The 21,882-nt window shown below is 35.3% G+C and overlaps 1 protein-coding gene across 1 annotated transcript in view; it reads left to right on the top strand.

Annotated features, from left to right (window-relative positions):
* The window catches only part of slc2a9l2 (solute carrier family 2 member 9, like 2), a 48,298-nt gene extending 38,922 nt beyond the window's left edge, over positions 1–9,376 (top strand). Inside the window, exons 10-11 of the mRNA XM_073820243.1 lie at positions 5,359–5,486; positions 6,734–9,376. Coding sequence (XP_073676344.1) covers positions 5,359–5,486; positions 6,734–6,973 — 368 coding nt within the window. The 3' untranslated portion in view covers positions 6,974–9,376. The remainder of the gene's footprint in view (positions 1–5,358; positions 5,487–6,733) is intronic.
* The last annotated feature ends 12,506 nt before the right edge of the window (positions 9,377–21,882 follow it).

Raw genomic sequence — 21,882 nt, 5'->3', positions numbered from 1 at the left:
ATCAAAAGTGGTAACTTCACCTTTGATTAATTTCCTAATTTCTCATGTTTAAATCATTGGATTATTCTGAAGTGCAAGTCATCCGTCCGTCACACTGTTTCCCAGCAGCAGTGAGTTTAGACAGAGACGCGGTCCTGATGCTGAGCCCCAGTTTGATCCTGCTCTCACATTCAATCTGTCTCTGTCTGTCTGTGTGTGTGTGCGAGTGCGAGTGCGTGTGCGTGTGCGTGTGCGTGTGAGTGTGTGCGTGCGCGTGCGAGTGCGAGTGCGTGTGCGTGTGCGTGTGCGTGTGAGTGTGAGTGTGCGCGTGCGAGTGCGAGTGCGAGTGCGTGTGCGTGTGCGTGTGAGTGTGCGAGTGCGTGTGCGTGTGCGTGTGCGTGTGAGTGTGTGCGTGCGCGTGCGAGTGCGAGTGCGTGTGCGTGTGCGTGTGCGTGTGAGTGTGCGAGTGCGTGTGCGTGTGCGTGTGCGTGTGAGTGTGTGCGTGCGCGTGCGAGTGCGAGTGCGTGTGCGTGTGCGTGTGCGTGTGAGTGTGAGTGTGCGCGTGCGAGTGCGAGTGCGTGTGCGTGTGCGTGTGCGTGTGAGTGTGCGCGTGCGAGTGCGAGTGCGTGTGCGTGTGCGTGTGTGTGTGTGTGCACCTGGTATTCATCACGTTGTGGGGACCAAATGTCCCCATAAGGATAGGAATACCAGTAGATTTTGACCTTGTGGGGACATTTCTCAGGTCCCCATGAGGAAACAGGCTTATAAATCATGCACAATGAGTTTTTTTGAGGAAGTAAAAGTGTGCACAATCTCCTGTGAGGGCTAGGTTTAGGTGTAGGGTAGGTGTAGGACGATAGAAAATACGGTTTGTACAGTATAAAAACCATTACACCTATGGAATGTCCCCATAAAACATGTAAACCAGTGTGTGTGTGTGTGTGTGTGTGTGTGTGTGTGTGTGTGTGTGTGTGTGTGTGTGTGTGTGTGTGTGTGTGTCTGTGTGTGTGTGTGTGTGTGTGTGTGTGTGTGTGTGTGTGTGTGTGTGTGTGTGTGTGTGTCTGTGTCTGTGTCTGTGTGTGTGTGTGTGTGTGTGTGTGTGTGTGTGTGTGTGTGTGTGTGTACCTGGTATTCATCACGTTGTGGGGACCAAATGTCCCCATAAGGATAGGAATACCAGTAGATTTTGACCTTGTGGGGACATTTCTCAGGTCCCCATGAGGAAACAGGCTTATAAATCATGCACAATGAGTTTTTTTGAGGAAGTAAAAGTGTGCACAATCTCCTGTGAGGGCTAGGTTTAGGTGTAGGGTAGGTGTAGGACGATAGAAAATACGGTTTGTACAGTATAAAAACCATTACACCTATGGAATGTCCCCATAAAACATGTAAACCAGTGTGTGTGTGTGTGTGTGTGTGTGTGTGTGTGTGTGTGTGTGTGTGTGTGTGTGTGTGTGTGTGTGTGTGTGTGTGTCTGTGTGTGTGTGTGTGTGTGTGTGTGTGTGTGTGTGTGTGTGTGTGTGTGTGTGTGTCTGTGTCTGTGTCTGTGTGTGTGTGTGTGTGTGTGTGTGTGTGTGTGTGTGTACCTGGTATTCATCACGTTGTGGGGACCAAATGTCCCCATAAGGATAGGAATACCAGTAGATTTTGACCTTGTGGGGACATTTCTCAGGTCCCCATGAGGAAACAGGCTTATAAATCATGCACAATGAGTTTTTTTGAGGAAGTAAAAGTGTGCACAATCTCCTGTGAGGGCTAGGTTTAGGTGTAGGGTAGGTGTAGGACGATAGAAAATACGGTTTGTACAGTATAAAAACCATTACACCTATGGAATGTCCCCATAAAACATGTAAACCTGTGTGTGTGTGTGTGTGTGTGTGTGTGTGTGTGTGTGTGTGTGTGTGTGTGTGTGTGTGTGTCTGTGTCTGTGTGTGTGTGTGTGTGTGTGTGTGTGTGTGTGTGTGTGTGTGTGTGTGTGTGTGTGTGTCTGTGTCTGTGTCTGTGTCTGTGTGTGTGTGTGTGTGTGTGTGTGTGTGTGTGTGTGTGTCTGTGTCTGTGTCTGTGTGTGTGTGTGTGTGTGTGTGTGTGTCTGTGTGTGTCTGTGTCTGTGTCTGTGTGTGTGTGTGTGTGTGTGTGTGTGTGTGTGTGTGTGTGTGTGTGTGTGTGTGTGTGTGTGTCTGTGTCTGTGTCTGTGTGTGTGTGTGTGTGTGTGTGTGTGTCTGTGTGTGTGTGTGTGTGTGTGTGTGTGTGTCTGTGTCTGTGTCTGTGTGTGTGTGTGTGTGTGTGTGTGTGTGTGTGTGTGTGTGTGTGTGTGTGTCTGTGTCTGTGTCTGTGTCTGTGTGTGTGTGTGTGTGTGTGTGTGTGTGTGTGTGTGTGTCTGTGTCTGTGTCTGTGTGTGTGTGTGTGTGTGTGTGTGTGTGTGTGTGTGTGTGTGTCTGTGTCTGTGTCTGTGTGTGTGTGTGTGTGTGTGTGTGTGTGTGTGTGTGTGTGTGTGTGTGTGTGTCTGTGTCTGTGTCTGTGTCTGTGTGTGTGTGTGTGTGTGTGTGTGTGTGTGTGTGTGTGTGTGTCTGTGTCTGTGTCTGTGTCTGTGTCTGTGTGTGTGTGTGTGTGTGTGTGTGTGTGTGTGTGTGTCTGTGTCTGTGTCTGTGTGTGTGTGTGTGTGTGTGTGTGTGTGTGTGTGTGTGCGCACAGATGGTTGTGGTAGTTGTGTTATTAAGCGACTGATCCAGATGTGCAGGAACTCTTAACGTTTCCTGCTGTCCAAAAAACATTAAAGCAAATGTTTAAAAATAGATGTGCGGCTCAATCCGTGTCCAATCCCCAGGACACAAGCCGTGAGGACAAACACACACATAGAAGCACATACACACACACACACACACACACACACACACACAAAAGCACATACACAAACACACACAGACAGAGACAGACGGCTGGAGGGAGGGTTTCATTCTCATTTCTCCATTACACTGATTCATTGTGTGCGTGTGTGTGTAGTGTGTGTGTGTGTATGTGTGTGTTTATTCCAGTGCTTATGCAGCAGATCTGTGTTAATGTTCCTCATTCATTTATTTGTTTTTTCATTCATTGTGATTCATTCACACACTCACACAACACACAGGCACACACAGAAACCATCCTAAATTTGATCTTACGATCCTCTCTCAAACATGCATAAGTGATTCATAGAATGAACATAATCACAGAAAATGCATATACGCCTCTTTCAGATATGAAATCTATGAATCGCAAATGATCTTGAACTTGAGCTCAACTGTATAGTTTCAGCTCTCTGCCTTCTAAACAGCTCCTGATTAATGTCATTAACATAACAACATAATGTCATAACATCCAAATACTTTCATTTCGAACAGCAAGCTGAAAGAACAGCTTACGTTTTCATAAACCTGCAGTACTCCGACAAGAAAAAGTGTGTAGGTCTGCTCAGATCCTGATGTGACGCTAAGCACTTTTCCACGTCAAAGCCAGTTTTTACAAATTTGAGCGTTGGCGTGGATTTAAGCGTACACACACTCTAAGATCAAATCTGAGCGTACGCATGCTTTATGAAGCCTGAGAAGTCTGATGCTTGATGCTCTGATTGAGTTTTGTTCTGAGCGAGAGTAAACACTTCTCATCATTCAGGGTCACCAGTGTTTATGTGAAAGTGAAAGAGCCGCTGTGATGTGAGTTCAACTCTCTGATTTCATTAGTGCTCGTTATTGAACATTTTCATTAAAGGATGCGGTTTATGATGCGGTTTCTTGTTTTCCTTTGTCTTTGGAGTGTTATAAGCTGTTTGTGCATAGATGAGATCTGTAGAGTTGCAAAGCTTAAAGTCTCAAAACCGAAGAGATATTTATTATAAAAGTTAAGACTCAGCCACACCTCCCTAAAGCGTCTCGTTCAAACACGCCTCACTTAAACACGTCACGGTGAGAGTAGATTAGCGTAACACCGCCCATATGTATATGGAAAGAAAGAAGGCCTAACTTTTACCAGCTGTAGTAGTGTTGCTGTTGCATGTTGTGGAGACGCAGTGTGTTTCATTGCCAAAGTGAAAGTGCTTTGTTTAGTCTTCCAAATGAGGACACAACTAGAAATCAGTGGTTAGGTTATATTTACAACACTGTTCTGGAACAGTAGAACACAAATATTGGAGCGGGTGATGCACATTTGACAGAGGACTGTTTCCTGAACCTTACAATGCCAGCTGTACACAAAGGGTTAAGGCTATAAAGTGGAGCAATTCCAATGTTGAAGGACAGTCTGAGCTTCTGACTCGCAGCCTGTAAGTACGTTTTCATATTTAAAGAATTCAGTACTGACTATTCAAACGCCAGTTTTGAGCAGTGTAGAGTAGTGCTTGTTGTTTCTTGTTGTACGATCGCAAATGAAGACATGGTGTTATTTTTTTATAATAAGATAGTATGAGTCATTATAATCAGTAGCCATTTCCCCACTGGATGCTACAGATGCCTCGTTTATAATGGGTTTTACTGTTTCTGTCTCGTCACGCCGAGAAACGGCATCGCAACATGGTAAGGGGCATAACAATTCCGTCACATGCTTGAGGTATTCGGCCAATCACAACGCACCGGATAGCTGGCCAATCAGAGAACACCTCGGTTTCCATCAACAATGAGTTTGTAAAAATAAGTGTTTCAGAAAGGCAGTGCAAAGAGGAGCAAAAATAATTTACAGTATGTGGAAAATAATGTGCTTTTTGAACCTCAAACTGCAGAAACACATTGCACTACACCAAATACACAAAATAATGCTTTTTTTATTAACATCATATGACCCCTTTAAAAACGTCTCTGATTTCATACCGAAATGCTATATTGTAATGTCAGTAGTTACTGTTAATAATACTAGAGAAGTTTAGAGAAGTAGCTTTATGTCAGATCATTGTGTGTTTGCTGATGAAGTCATGATTTCCGTGTGTGTGTGTGTGTGTGTGTGTGTGTGTGTGTGTGTGTGTGTGTGTGTGTGTGTGTGTGTGTGTGTGTGTGTGTGTGTGTGTACCTGGTATTCATCACGTTGTGGGGACCAAATGTCCCCACAAGGATAGGAATACCAGTAGATTTTGACCTTGTGGGGACATTTCTCAGGTCCCCATGAGGAAACAGGCTTATAAATCATGCACAATGAGTTTTTTTGATGAAGTAAAAGTGTGCACAATCTCCTGTGAGGGCTAGGTTTAGGTGTAGGGCCATAGAAAGTACGGTTTGTACAGTATGAAAACCATTACGCCTATGGAATGTCCCCATAAAACATATAAACCCAACATGTGTGTGTGTGTGTGTGTGTGTGTGTGTGTGTGTGTGTGTCTGTGTGTCTGTGTCTGTGTGTCTGTGTGTCTGTGTGTGTCAGGCGGTGTCCCGTTCGTGTTAACAGGGGAGCTGTTTGAACAGTCGTATCGTCCGGCCGCGTTCATGATCGCAGGAACCGTCAACTGGCTCTCAAACTTCGCTGTGGGACTCCTGTTCCCCTTCATACAGGTGAGACTCACAAAACACACACTACAGACTCACACACACTGAAACACACACACTGTGAGGGTGATGTGAGGTCTTCAGTCCTGCACGTATAATCTGATTCCCATAATCCACCGCAGGTCAGAGCGTGACACAGAAAAGCAGTTTTATTCTCTTTAATGCGTCTGCATCTGTAAGAATCACACACACTCCACTCAACATTGTGCTTCTGTAGGTTTACAGAGAAATATGAATATTTCAAGAGGTGTGTCTTCAAACATTCATGACTAAGTTACTAGATTACCAGAGTAATCCTGTTTGACTCGATCGTGACATCAGCACAGGCTGAACTCTAGTGAGTCGACTACATAGACAGCATCCATTCATCCATTCTCCAAGACTTCTTTTAACCTTTAAATTGTTACTAGAATGTGTATGTATTTTATTTTATTTATCTAAGATGAGTATTGTGTTTAAATTAGCTGTATTTTAATTAAAAAATAAATATTTTAATTGCTATAATTAAATAAAAATAAAAAAATTTTCTTAATTATGTTAAGAGTAACATTAATTTTTTTTATTAAATTTTTTCTAAATTAATCATTTTATCTTCTGTAAGGATTTTGTAGTTTATCCCAAAATCTTGGACAGAATCTGAGGACATTTTGGCCGGTCCTCACTTTCTGAGACCCCTATAAAGGCCTGTTTGAGGGTCAAGACTTGGTTTTAGGGATCAGGTTATTATTAGGTAAAGCTTAGGTTTAGGGTAAGGAGCTAAAGATTGCATTGTGTCAACATACACTGCACCTCAAAAGTTTGGGATCAGTAAGATTTTTAATGTATTTTTTTAAAGTCTCTTATGCCCATCGAAGTTCCATTTATTTGATCAAAAATAAAGAAAAACTAAAACTGTGAAATATTATTGCAATTCAAAATAACAGTTTTTTATTTCTGTGATGCAAAGATGAATTTACATCAGCCATTACTCCAGTCTTAAGTGTCACATGATCCTTCAGAAATTATTCTAATATACTGATTTAAACATTATATATTATATTTTTGGAACCTGTGATACTTTCTTTTAGGATTCTTTGATGAATAAAAAGTTAATCCAAGTATGTCCTCACAAAGATAGCTATAAAGAGGTGTGTGTGTGTGTGTGTGTGTGTGTGTGTGTGTGTGTGTGTGTGTGTGTGTGTGTGTGTGTGTGTGTGTGTGTGTGTGTGTGTGTGTGTGTGTGTGTGTGTGTGTGTGTGTGTGTGCTCCTGCAGGAGGCGCTGCAGACGTTTGCCTTCCTGCTGTTTGTGGTGGTTTGTGCCGCGGGTGCTGTTTATCTGTTCCTCATTCTGCCGGAGACCAAAAACAAGACGTTCATGGAGATCAGCCAGAGTTTCTCCAAGATCAACGGCGTCCCGGACCACACTCACGAGCGAGAGACGAAGGGCGTGCTGGACACCGACGCCACCAACGGACTCAAATGTGCCGATGTGGAGATGGAGAGCTCCTTCTGAACCACATACAACTGATGTTTCCTTTTGGAAATGATGTTCAGCTCTTCCAGAGCACTTTTAACCTCAGTGGTTGTCAATCAAATGTCTCTAGTTTTACACATTTTACTCCAGTAAATGTGTCTGGATTTAAGAATGTTTAGATTTGTACTGAAAAACACATGTGACCCTGGACCACAAAACCAGCCATAAGGGTCAATTTTTCTAAATTGAGATTTATACTTCATCTGAAAGCTGAATAAATAAGCTTTCCATTGCTGTATTGTTTGTTAGCATAGGGCAACACTGCAAAAAAAGCTTTTCTTACTTAGAATTTTAGTCTTGTTTCCAGCCAAAATATATAAAAATTCTTAAATCAAGAAGGATTTTCAAAACAAGTGAAAATTATTTTCTTATTTTCAGAAAAAAACAAGTCAAAATTAAGTGTTTTTGCTTAGATCAAGCTAAATAATCTGCCAATAGGGTAAGAAAAATTATCTTGTTTTCTGTTCGAAATAAAAAAAATCTTACCCCATTAGCAGATTATTTCTCTTGTTCTAAGCAAAAACTCACTTCATTTTGACTTGTTTTTTTCTGAAAACAAGACCATACATTTTACTCGTCTTGATTTAAGAATTTTAAGATATTTTGGCTTGAAACAAGACAAAAAATCTAAGTAAGAAAGCATTTTTTGCAGTGAATATTGGCCGGGAATCATACAACTATTTGAAATCTGAAATCAAAAAATCTAAATATTGAGAAAATCACCTTTAAAGTTGTCCAAATGAAGTTCCTAGCAATGCATATTACTAATCAAAAATTAAGTTTTGATATATTGTGGTAGGAAATTTACAAAATATCTTCATGGAACATGATCTTAATAGCCTCATGATTTTTGGCATTAAAAAAAATGTATAATTTTGACCCAGACAATGTATTGTTGGCTATTGCTACAAATAAACCTGTGCTACTTAAGATTGGTTTTGTGCTTCGGGTCACATATTAATAAAATAATTTTTGTACTATAGAGCAGCTGCCTCAAGATGAGCCTCACTTTTACCTCTGTGTTCATAATTCTGGTGTAAAGTGATAAAAATAGATATGTTTTCTATAATATTATAAGTGTGACACACATACCTTACGACTCAAGCGCTTCTGTTGAGATTGAATGTTCTCATAAAGGTCTCTGGAGACTGTTCAGCATTTATTAATCTGACAGCATTATTTGCTTATTAAAACTGGAGGCAGATTTATTAAATCCAGCGTTACGGAGAGACGCTCGTGTGATTAGCACTCAACAAACGTGAAGGAAAATCTCTGAGGCGGAAGATAGAAACCCAACAACGGCGGCGTAAATTAAACCAGGAAAGCGGAACGCAATCACGCTTTATTAACAGGAAACGCATAACATTTCAAGTTGCAATGCATGATGGGAACACGCACACTGCTCAACGCAAGATTGTTTGTTCAGATTTAGAAAGTTTGGAACAAACATTTATTGAGATTGAGATTTACACATCATCTGAAAGCTGAATAAGCAAGCTTTCCATCAATGTACGGTTTGTTAGCATAGGGCCACACTGCAAAAAATGCTTTTCTCAGATTTTCTGTCTTGTTTTTTTGTCTTGTTTTTGTTTTGTCTTGGCCAAAATATCTTACAATTCTTAAATCAAGAAGGATTTTCTAGACAATCTGCCAATGGGGTAAGCAAAATAATCTTGTTCTCTGTTCAAAAAAAAAATACTTTGCTTGTTCTAAGCAAAAACTCACTTCATTTTGACTTTTTTCTAATAACAAGACAATCATTTTCACTTGTCTAGAAAATCCTTCTTGATTTAAGAAATTTTAGATATTTTGGCTGGAAACAAGACAAAAAATCTAAGTAAGAAAAGCATTTTTTGCAGTGAATATTGGCCGAGATACAACTATTTGAAATCTGGAATCAAAATATTGAGAAAATCCCCTTTAAAGTTGTCCAAATGAAGTTCTTAGAAATGCATATTACTAATCAAAAATGTAGTTTTGATATATGAAATTTACAAATTATACTCATGGAACATGATCCTTGCTTAATATCCTAATGATTTTTGGCAAAAAAGAAAAATCCATACAATGTATTGTTGGCTATTGCTACTTCAGACTGGTTTTGGCGTCCAGGGTCATAAATGAGCTCGACAAGAGAGAAATACGTGCCGAACGTTATTCAGGTACCTGTGTATGGGTCATAAATCTCATGGGTCTTAGTGAGCATTTGCATGCATTTAATAACAAAACACATTCACTGGAGTAGACAGAGCTGTACACAGATAAATCACAATATAATGATCACAGATATGAAACTTCCCAGCATGCTAAATAAAATTTTTACAGTGTACAAATGTCACAAAACATCCGTTAACTGATGTGGTCACATTGAGTTAATGCTTCTTGCAGTGATCAATCATATCACTGCAAAAAATGCTTTTCTTACTTAGATTTTTTGTCTTTCAAAATTTCAGAAAAAAACAAGCCAAAATTAAGTGATTTTTTGCTTAGAACAAGCAAAATAATCTGCCAATGGGGTAAGAAAAATAATCTTATTTCAAACAGAAAACAAGATTATTTTTCTTACCCCATTGGCAGATTATTTTGCTTGTTTCAAGCAAAAACACACTTAATTTTCCCTTTTTTCTCTGAAAACAAGACAATAATATCTACTCGTCTAGAAAATCCTTCTTGATTTAAGAATTTTTTGATATTTTGGCTGGAAACAACATAAAATATCTAAGTAAGAAAAGCATTTTTTGCAGTGTATAAAACATCAGAATTAAGAATTCAACAAACTGTGGCAGCACAAAGAAAAAAAAACATGGACAATATTTCTGGAGGCAGGACGATCAGATGTTGGTTACGCGCCTCTCACGTGATTTACTGGAGTGCTGTGATAGATATATGGGACACACATATGATAAACACTCCTGATGGAGTTACAGCGCAGTTACATCATGCTCTAGGCTATACACACACCTCTGTGCAGATTAGCACCTCATTCACACAAGAACAGAGGATTCTGGGAGATCTGTGAGTGTGAGCTGAATCTCACCTGACGTCCTGCGAGACTGAAGCATATCCAGGCCATCGACTGCGTGTGTGTGTGTGTGTGTGTGTTTGTGTGTTACAAATGAGAAAAAAACTGCTGTTCATGCACCAACATTTCATTGCTCAGTCAAAATATTTCACATATTTCACACACTGCAAATGATTTTCTTACTTTTTTTGTTTTTTATGTACTTTTTGCCTTGTTTTCTAGTATACCTACAGATTATTTAATTAATATACATTTACTGAAAAAGCAAAATGACTGAAATTTTGCTTTCTGACCAAGATGATCAAAATGAATCAAGTTTGTGCTACACTGCAAAAATGCTTTTCTTACTTAGATTTTTAGTCTTGTTTCCAGACAAAATATCTAAAAATTCTTAAGGATGAGTAAAAATTATTGTCTTGTTTTCAGAAAAAAAAAATCAAAATGAAGTGTTTTTTCTTAGAACAAGTGAAAATAATCTGTCAATGGGGTAAGAAAAAAAAATATTTTAAACAGAAAACAAGATTATTTTTCTCACCCCAGTGGCAGATTATATTGCTTGTTCTAAGAAAAATACTGAAAACTAGACAATCATTTTTACTCAACTAGAAAATCCTCCTTGATTTAAGAATTTTTCAATATTTTGGCTGGAAACATACGGAGCCCCTAAAAGGTCATGGTGGTGGAAAAAAAATCGGGGTGGTGGAAAAAAAATGGGGTGATAAAAAATTCAGGGTAGAAAAAAAATTTGGGGTGGTGTAAAAAAAATTCAGGGTAGAAAAAATTTTTGGGGTGGTGTAAAAAAAATTCAGGGTAGAAAAAAAATTTGGGGTGGTGTAAAAAAAAATTGGGGTGGTGTAAAACAAAATCAGGGTAGAAAAAAAAATTGGGGTGGTGTAAAAAAAATTCAGGGTAGAAAAAAATTGGGGTGGTGTAAAAAAAATTCAGGGTAGAAAAAAAAATTGGGGTGGTGTAAAAAAAATTCAGGGTAGAAAAAAAATTGGGGTGGTGTAAAAAAAATTCAGGGTAGAAAAATTTTTTGGGGTGGTGTAAAAAAAATTCAGGGTAGAAAAAAAATTGGGGTGGTGTAAAAAAATTCAGGGTAGAAAAAAAAATTGGGGTGGTGTAAAAAAAAATTCAGGGTAGAAAAAAAATTGGGGTGGTGTAAAAAAAATTCAGGGTAGAAAAATTTTTTGGGGTGGTGTAAAAAAAATTCAGGGTAGAAAAAAAATTTGGGGTGGTGTAAAAAAAATTCAGGGTAGAAAAAAAAATTGGGGTGGTATAAAAAAATTCAGGGTAGAAAAATTTTTTGGGGTGGTGTAAAAAAAAATTCAGGGTAGAAAAAAAATTTGGGGTGGTGTAAAAAAAATTCAGGGTAGAAAAAAAATTTGGGGTGGTGTAAAAAAAATTCAGGGTAGAAAAAAAAATTGGGGTGGTATAAAAAAATTCAGGGTAGAAAAAAAATTTGGGGTGGTGTAAAAAAAAATTCAGGGTAGAAAAAAATTTGGGGTGGTGTAAAAAAAAATTCAGGGTAGAAAAAAAATCGGAGTGGTGGAAAACATTAAAACGTGGCTTAATGGATTACTTGTCTCTACATATTTTTAAGAAAAAAAATTGGGCTTTTTTTTATAGTTTTCTTATATTAAGCCACGTTAAGTAAGGTTTTATATGGGGAAGAAAACGCATATCATGAAATTCAGCATCTGCTTGCATATGCACAGACTATAGGCCAATTTTTTTTTATAATTTCTATAGCATATTTGGTCTTTTTTTATCACCGTCTTCATTAAGACGCAAATTCTTTATGGGAGGAAACCCTATAACGTGCAACTGAACGCTTTCTGTTCATATTTTGTATGCTGTAAGGTGTGAACTAGTCCTCCAGTGTTTTACATTAGGCGTTTTAGAATGTCCTAAAACCGTGCTTTGAACTAAGCACTGACTGTATTTCTTAATACCTGAGTCCAAGTTCAAAATAAAGCTCTATGAACATTTGGAGCTGTATGAAACACTGCAAGCTGTAAAGTAAACAGGAAGTGTTTGTCCGAACTCAGCTGGTTTTGCGAGAGAATACAAAAGTTTTGCGAGGGAATGTAAAAAAAAAAGTAAAATATATTTTTTCCCACCACCCTGATTTTTTTCTACCCACCCTGAAATTTTTTCCCACCACCCCGAAGTCAAAATTAAGTGTTTTTGCTTGAAACAAGCAAAATAATCTGCCAGTGGGGTAAAAAAAATAATCTTGTTTTCTGTTTGAAATAACATTTGTATGCTTACCCCATTGGCAGATTATTTAGCTTGTTCTAAGCAAAAACTCACTCAATTTTAACTAGTTTTTTTCTGAAAACAAGAAAAAAAATTTTACTTGTCTAGAAAATCCTTCTTGACTTAAGAATTTTTTAGATATTTGGGCTGGAAACAAGACTAAAAATCTAAGTAAGAAAAGCATTTTTTGCAGTGTAAAACTCTGAAAATTTGAAAAAGCTGTGGTTTCAAATCTGAGGTTGACGTCTCTAAAAATGAGTACGATTTTCAGTAAGATTTAGTTTGGCCGCAATATTGAACACTTTCACTAAATGAAGTTTGCTTGGTATTTTTTACCAATCCAGTCATTTTGTGTGTGTTCACATAAAAAGTACTAAAACCTTTACCAAGTTTCATAACACTCCAACAAAGTAAAAAAAAATTAAAAAATAAAAACAATTTGGGTCGAAAAATGGCCCCAAAACACCAGATATTTAATTATAAATTCACTTAATTAAAAAAAAATAATAATAAAATTAGAAAACAAAAATTTATATTTTTAGTCATTTTGCTTCTCCAGTAAATGTGTCTTGATTTAAAAAAAATATTTAGATATTTAGAAGACAAAAAACTAAATATAAAAATATTCAGTAATAATGCAGTGTCATCCTATATTTCCTATATCATATATTTCCTGAATGTAAATCATCTTGTTAGGATAGGACAATATTTGGTTGAGATACAACTATCTGAAAATCTGGAATGTAAGGGTGCAAAAAAATCGAAATATTGAGAAAATCGCCTTTAAAGTTGTCCAAATGAAGGTCTTAGCAATGCATATTACTAATCAAATATTTTGTTTTGATATAGGAAATTTACAAAATATCTTCATGGAACATGTATAAAAGAAAAAGGTATAATTTTGACCTGTACAGTGTATTTTTTGTCTATTGCTACAAATAAATTCTTGCTGCTTAAGACTGGTTTTTTGCTCCAGGGTCACAAATCAAAAGTGATAAAACCTTAGTTCTGGATGCCATTTTAAAGTTTCATAACACTCCAAAAAAAAAAAAAAAACAACTTCACTTAATTTTTTCAATAATAATAATAATAAATAAGTAATTTTGCTTCTCTAGTAAATGTGTCTTGATTTACAGATGTTTAGATGTTTGAACTGGAAAAGACAAAAACAAAATATTAAATATTAAAATATATTCAGTAAGAATGTCGTGTAATCCTATATTTCCTATATTGTATATTTCCTGAATGTAAATCATCTTCACATCAAACACGTGTTCATATGCAGTAATTGTGTTTCTAATGAGATTGTGTGCAGATGGACCTCATGTGTCTGATGTTCCTCTGTGAAATCACATCCAGCGTGACCAGATCAGTTCTGTCTCAATCATCACTTCTCGCAACACAGAGCAGCTTTAGAGACACCATTAATAAACCCTGAGAGAAAAAATCACATTACAGGAGGAGGAAAATGACTTCAGAAAGATGGCAGCATCATGTTATTTTCAGACACAGATGGGTTGCTCTATTAAAATCTGTCGACTTTAGTCATCTGTGTTGCATTATATGATAGAGGTGAGACAAATGGAATAAAAAATAATTGTTGATGTTTTTCCCAAGTTTGCATGTCTATAGCTTAAGAAGTATAAAATATATCCTTTTAGATTCTGCTCCTTCACAAAGATTTATTTTGGGAATTTTATTTTAAGGCCCCGTGTGGTTCGATCCCAAAGATACGGGGATCTCAATATGACTGCATGAGGGTCATTCACATCAACTCAACCAGAGGCCCCCAGCTCTAAATGTTGATTTTAAGATTTTTTTTCTGAAGAAAGGCAAACATTAATAGCAATGAAAGCCAAAATATTAAATGTCATTGATGAATATTTACTGAGTAATGCACTATTTGGTAGAGGAGCTTTAAAATGACTATTTTTTTCTGAGATTTGGAGCCAATTTACAGAAGGGTTAAAATGACTTTACAAAGATGGCCGCATCATAATGTTATTTTCACACAGAGACTGTTAGATCTTTTAGTGAAATCCGTTGACTTTTGCAATCGTTGTTGCATTATGTTCAAAAATGGAGAAAAAGCACTTTTTGTGTGCTGTTCCTCAAAGTTGGCATGTCTGTAACTCAAGATGTGTTAAAGATATCTTAATATCCTTTCAGATTCTGGTTCTTAACAAACTTTTCTTTTAAAGCATTTGTTTTTAAGGCCCTATATGGTTCGGTTCTAGAGATATTAGGATCTCAATGTGGCTCTGTGAGCAAATTTGATTTTTTTTTTTTTTTTTTTGCAATTTTATCTATATTCAATGTTCAAAAACTAAATGTTTGTCACTTTGCATACAGCTGATTTTTATAGTATTTAAAGAGGAATGTCTAAAGAACAAATAATGTTGAAATTATGCATGTAGCCAGTATTCTTCTATCAAAACAATGGAATGGAACATACCCGTCTGAGTGAGGAAAAACCCACTAAAATGGTCATGTTGATGCACATTAACTTGCTCTCAATAGTGCATTCAAAAGATTCTGCATCTGAATTAGTTTCAGAGATATTTAGAAGAAGGGATTTCATTCAGTTTACCTGCTTTTGAAACTACTACGACTTCAAACGTGGTTTATCATGTCTAACAATTTACTCCTGGAGCCACATTGAGATCTCAATATCTCTGGAAATGAACCACATAGAGCGTTAAAAATGAAGATGCTAAAAGTAATGTTTGTTATAAACCAGTGTCTTAAAGTATATTAAGATATCTTTAACACATCTTGAGTTACAGGAATGCAAACTTTAAGAAATAGCACACAAAAAGTGCCTTTTCCCCATTTTTGGACTGTCAGCGCTAGCATATAATGCAGCACAGATTGCTGAAGTCAACAGATTTTGCTAATAGAACTACCAAACTCTCTGTGAAAATAACATGATGATGCTGCCATCTTTCTGAAGTCAGTTTTATCCCCCTGGAATTTGGCTCTGAATCTCAGGTGATGCATTACTCGGTAAATATGCATCCATGGCATTTAACATTTTGGTTTTAGTCACTATTTATGTTTGTCTTTCTTCAGAAAACACAGTGAATAGTTTTATCAGGGTAAGTTTGTGAGGATGGTCAGCGTGAGACTGGAGTCTGTAATGTGTGTCACGGATCATGATCCGCTCTGACCTCAGGCGCTGCTTTACTAAAGAGAAACAAAGAACAGCAGCAGGACAGAATCACGGCAGCGGTTCGTGTGACACCCGCATCTGATTCATCCTCTGGTTTGCCGTGAAACACGAGTCGATTTTCACTCAAATCCCACCGCGGCTCTTCAGGCTCGGTTATGAGACGTGTGAGAAAAACATCCAGATCTCTGAGTCAAACACATGATAATCATCACATCTTTGTTAACACACACAACAGACTTCACAAACACTGGTCATATAAGGAATGATTAGGACACTAATGAGGCTATCTTCTATAGTTCTAATGCTGTAGTGACTGTAAAGAGCAGCTCTCATGAGGATCAATCCGTGTCAGAGATGAAGAGGTTAAAGTCAGAGCTGCTTGATGTTGTTTTGAAGGGTTTCATCCAGAGATTGAGACGGACCTACACGCGTCTCTGAGGACTCTTTCTGTCTTCAGTGATGATCAACAACCATCAGAGAGAGAAAACACTTGTGTGTGTGTTTATTACTGTTTGCACTATTATTGATCATTTGGGTTATTACTGTACTGTTTGTCCAGTGCCTTTAGTAATAATTAATGCACAAAACAATGCAAAACATGACTTAACTAGTAGACGTCTTGTTTTCCGGTACAGACGGTATGTTCTTAAACCATTGTAACATTTACTTGTGATACACAATAATAACTTTCATTTTTACAATTAAAAAAACTTTCATTTTAAAACTGCATTTACAAACGAGGATGCCTTTAAAAAAGATTTTGGGACGTTTTACCAAAAAGTAAAAATCTTGTTCATTGCAAAAGCACTTTTTCTATCAAAACATTCTTAAATATATTTGAATCAAGATACATTTACTGGAGAAAATTAAAATATTAGGTCTTGTTTTATGACAAATGTATCAAAAAACACGATCAGTTTTTGCTTAAAACAAGAGCAAATATCTGTCAATGCGCAAAAAGACAAAACAAAAAACACGTTCAAAACTGAAAATTTGATATTTTAAATAAGATAAATATTATGTTTTTTTCTAACCTCTCTGGCAAATATTTGTTATTTTAGGCAACAAAAAATTCAGAAAACGACTATTTAGTTACAGGTGTTTTTTTTTTTATTTTTATGAAATAAACGTCTTATATTTTAGTTTGATTTTTTTTATTTAATTTTTATTTAATAGTTTGTATATTTGGGAGATTAAAATTTCAATTTAAACTCATTAATCTTTAAATGCGTTGGAGCACAGATGTACACTGCAAAAAAAAATGCTTTTCTTACTTTGATTTTTTTTTTAAAAATACCTAAAAATTCTTAAACCAAGAAGGATTTTCAAAAAAAAAAAAAAGTCAAAATGAGGTGCGTTTTTGCTTGAAACAAGCTAAATAATCTGCCAATGAGGTAGGAAAAATAATCTTGTTTAATGTTTGAAATAAGATTTTTTTTGCTTCCCTTATTGGCAGATTATTTTAAGTTGTTTTTTCTGAAAATAAGAAAATAATTATTGCTTGTCTAGAAAATCTGTCTTGATTTAAACATTTTTAGATATTTTGGCTGGAAACAAGACAAAAAAATCTAAGTAAGAAAACACTTCTTAGCACATTATCGCTAAAGTATAAAAAGTTAAAAAAAAGTATAGATTATTATTATTGTGAAAATTGCACAAAAAGTATTATATTTAAATGTAATAAAATGTCTAAAACGGCATGAAACTCAAAGGCATAAATCTAAACAAGTTGTGTTCCAAATCTGAGGTTGATATCACAAAAAAATAAGCTTAAAAAATAAACGTGATTCTGTTTGGATTCAGTACCAGATGTTTCCAGCAGAAGAAATTAGAAGTTTATTTCCAATGTGGTCATTTTTGACCTGAACAACACTTTTTTTCAGAACCATGTCCATGATTTTACAAACCTTTACTAGGTTCCATACCACTCTGATTAGGAAAAAAATTTAATAATTAAATAAAATAAATAAAATTTAGGTCAAAAATGATTAAAGAGCACAAGAGAACCTCCTTTTAGGGAGATTATAATTTGTGAAAGTGTCATTTTTTGGTGAAAATATTTTTTTTCCCTGTTGGTGTTAGTTTATGGGTTAGTGTTATAACTAGCTGTATATGGAACAAGAGACGTCTTCTGTGATTGTCCTCATTTAGAGCTAAACATGAGTGAACGCAGCTGTAAAACTGATTTAATGCCTTCAGGACAGAGAACAAAACGGGCGAGTCCTGTTTATCCTGACCCACAGACAGACAGCAGAGCACTCCCATAATGAGAGCCAGTGTGTTCAGTGTGTGTGTGTGTGTGTGTGTGTGTGTGTGTGTGTGTGTGTGTGTGTGTGTGTGTGTGTGTGTGTGTGTGTGTGACATTGACGCTGGCAGGTGATTGTTGTTCTCCAGGAGTGTGTGGGTCGGTCAGAGCATGTGTTTGTAGGTCGAGCGTCTGTGTTTGTGTCTCTCATAGCCGTGATTACAGAGACTGAAAACACTCTCTAGGGACATTAAAGCCTGATAATAATTCATCTGGAGCGAGAGAATGACGTCTGAACACATTCACAATGTCAAATCACATGAGGAACATCAGAAAGTGTTCTTCATCAGGACGACTGTCAAAAACACCCAATGGACAGAAACAAAAAAGATCATCCCAGCATCATTCAGTCTCTCTCCTGTCAGTCAAACCTGTTACATTTTAGATCTTTTGTTCTTTTTTTATTTCTTTTTTATTATTATTTCTTTAATTTTTCTTTATTTATTTATTGTTTTTTATTTTATATTTATTTGTTATTTTTATTTATTTTTATTTTATTTTATTTTATTTTATTTTTTATTTTATTATTATTATTATTTATTATTATTTATTTATTTATTTAATTATTTTTTTTTTTTTTCCAACATTTTTCAAAAATGTATCCAACTGTATTTTTAATGTTTTTAAAAAAGTCTCTTCTGCTCACCAGGTCTGCATTCATTTGATCTAAAATACAGCAAAAACAGTAATATTGTGAAATATTTTTACTATTTAAAATAACGGCTTTCTATGTGAATATCTGGTAAACTGTAATTGATTTCTGTGATCAAAGCTGAATTTTCAGCATCATTACTGCAGTCTTCAGTGTCACATGATCATTCAAAGATCATTCTAATAAACTGATTTGCTGCTCAACAAACATTTGTATTATTTTTATTATTTTATTCAGGATTCTTTGATGAATAAAAAAAAAATCCAAAGATCAGCATTTTATCTGAAATGAAAAGCTTTGTAACATTGCACACTATACCAAAAGGTTGGAGTCATAATCATTTTATTGTTATTTATTGTTTTGGAAATTTGGAAATGATATAAATTCACACTGTTATTTACCAAGGACGCTTCAAATGGATCAAACGTGAGGATAAAGACAGCTGTTTTTAATATAATAATAACAATATTTTTTTAAGCATATGACGCTAAACATTCAGCTTTGAAATTTCAGGAATAAATTACATTTTAAAATATATTCAAACAGAAAACTTTAAAATGATACTGTTTCTGCTGTATTTTGGATCAAATAAATGCAGGCTTGGTGAGCAGAAGAGACTTCTTTAAAAAAACATTAAAAAATCTTTGTTCAAAAACCTTTTTTTTGTCTAGACAAGTCACAATGATTTTCTTGTTTAAAACACAAGTCAAAATGAAGTGAGTTTTTGCTTAGAACAAGTCGAAATAATCTGCAGTAAGCAAAAATGATCATTTTTCTTACCCCATTGGCAGATTAGTTGACTTGTTTCAGGCAAAAACACATATAACTTCGACTTGATTTTTCTGGAAACAAGACAATTATTTTTATTTGTCTTGATTTAAGAATCTTTACATATTTTGGCTGGAAACAAGACAAAAAATCTAAGTAAGAAAAGCTTTTTTTGTAGTTTTTTGTCATTTTAATGCTTTTGCTTTTACTACAAAAACATGGTTAAATATATAAAAACCATTCTGTAGTTACTAAAATAAATAAAAAATGATATTGTCAATACAATGGAAAAATGTTAGTAAATTTTACAAGAAAATATTATTTCACTAAATTCATTCATTTGTGTTATTTGCCATTTCTTTTACTAGCAATTTCTGTTTGTTTTTTCCTGCCAATACTGTAGTAAAATCATGGTTAATTTAGTAGTTACTATATTTTCCGTGAACCACAGATAAAGTGTGGTTAATGTAGTAAAACTATTCTTAATTTTGTAGTTATTATGGTTTTGCTGCAAATGCTGTCGTAAAATCATGGTTAATTTAGTTGATGAGTGATCATCTGAGAGAGATTTAATGATTTGCTCCATGTATTGGTTTTTTAGGTTTGTATGGTGGCATTGAATCAGTGTTTTGTGAGCTTCAGTGCTGAATGATTTCTGTGGGATTGTTCCATCAGCGGCTCTCGGTAATCCAGCGATTACAGTCTCTCCAGAGGAACAACGCCTCGCTCTGCTCCACAATCTAATCAAAGATTGACTCGCCTCCACAGCATCGGTCTCACACAGATCCGCTAATGAAGAAATCCCCATCACATCACACTCCAGGAGCTCAGAGCTGATCTCAGATCAGTGGAGACCCTGCACTTAAAACTCTCACTGTTTCTCCAATAAAGATGCAAAATGAGAGACGACATGAAGTTTAGCTTTCTGATAAAAAATGATCAAAATGATGGAAAATCAAGAAAAGAAAAAATATCTGTCCATGGGCTCAGAAAAATCCAGTAGTTTTTTCCTTTGAGGTTTATTTTTCTGACCTATGGACAATTCATTTTCTTGTTACTTCTCTCTCTTTCTCTCAGTTAAAACGTTTAAACTAAATACAGTGAATTACCTAAGATAAAGTCCTTTAAAAAAAAATGTTCATCTCAAGTGGAAACGTCTGGAGCTGCACCTAAACTAAATATGACTGAAAGCTCTTTTTTTTTTTTTTTTTTGCGATATCAACCTCAACTCGTTTAGATTAATAGCTTTGATTTACTTACAGTTTTAGAGTAAAACATGTTTTAGAAAATATATATACATATATTTCATAAAATATTTTTTAAATAGCATTTTGTGCCATTTTCATAATAATACATTTAAAACTTCTACAATCTTTTTTCACTTTTTAACCTTTTTTTTTTGTTTAATTTCACCAACAATCTACCAAGTGCACTGTAAAAAAAAAACCGTAAAGGTAAAAAACTGGCAGCTGTGGTTGCCAGAATTATACCGTAAAAAATACGGGGTTTTCACTTAAATTTACAAGTAAATACAGTAATTTCACTGTTATAATGGTAATGTACCAACTTTTTGAAATACTGAAATCTGTTTTGTACCTTTGTAATACACTGATAACCACCAAAAGCAGGTGGTGATGAGAACATCACATGATCAACCAAAGCCCATCACAAGGAGATTTTAAGTAATAACTTTTCTAGAAGGTGCACACAGTGTCATTCACACAAACACTAAACACTATCATGGTAACACACATAAAACTGAAATAATGCAAAAAACATTAATTTAACATCATTAGATGTAACATACAACCCTAATGTACAAAACTGCCAAGAAAAAAATAAGAAGAAAAAGTTATTTCAACAAAAAAAAAAAACATCAAATAAAAAAAAGGAAAAACAGGGAATTCTGGAAATGTCAATTTACGGTTATTCACTGTAAATTTTACGTTCTTTTTCATTTCCAAAAACGGTATACTACCGTAAAATTACATGCACAGTTTTTCACCGTATATAAAAGGGGAACTTACCGTTAACCATTTCACAGGTTTTTACCGTAGCATTTTTACAGTTTTTTGCTGTTAAATTCACAGTCATTTTTTACAGTGTGTCACTAAATTCATTAATTCAGTGTGTTACTTGTGATTTCTAAATAATATTTAAATTTACTAGCAATTTCTGAATGACATTCACTGTTTGTTTTTCCTGGAAATCTGTAGTAAATCACGGTTAGTTTAGTAGTTACTATATTTTCCGTGAACCACAGATAAAGTGTGGTTACTGTAGTAAAACTATTCTTAATTTTGTAGCTATTATGGTCTTACTGCAAAATGGTGTACATTTTACAAAAATATTTTTTAAATAGCATTTTTGTGCCTTTTTTCTTAATAATACATTTAAATGACTACAACTAGTTTTTTTTTTCACTTTTTAAGCTTTTTCCCATTTCAGTAACAATTTTAAAAAGAGATAAAAATTAGTTCTGTGCTTCAAAACATTCAAGATTTGGAAGTTAGAAAATTAATTTTCATGTCTATGCTCAAAAAGTGGATAACAGGTTAAAAAAACGTATCATAACTATTTCATAAATATAGTTCAGTACAATAAAATCACCTAAAAATACCAAATATTATATATAATACTTAAATTCACAAACTAAAATATAATACATTCATTTAATTGAACTACAGAAAAAAACGATTTTGGTCAT

The sequence above is a fragment of the Garra rufa genome, chromosome 16 (genome assembly GCF_049309525.1).
Source record: "Garra rufa chromosome 16, GarRuf1.0, whole genome shotgun sequence".
Classification (NCBI taxonomy): Eukaryota; Metazoa; Chordata; class Actinopteri; order Cypriniformes; family Cyprinidae; genus Garra; species Garra rufa.
This window is presented reverse-complemented; position numbering and strand designations above follow the sequence as displayed.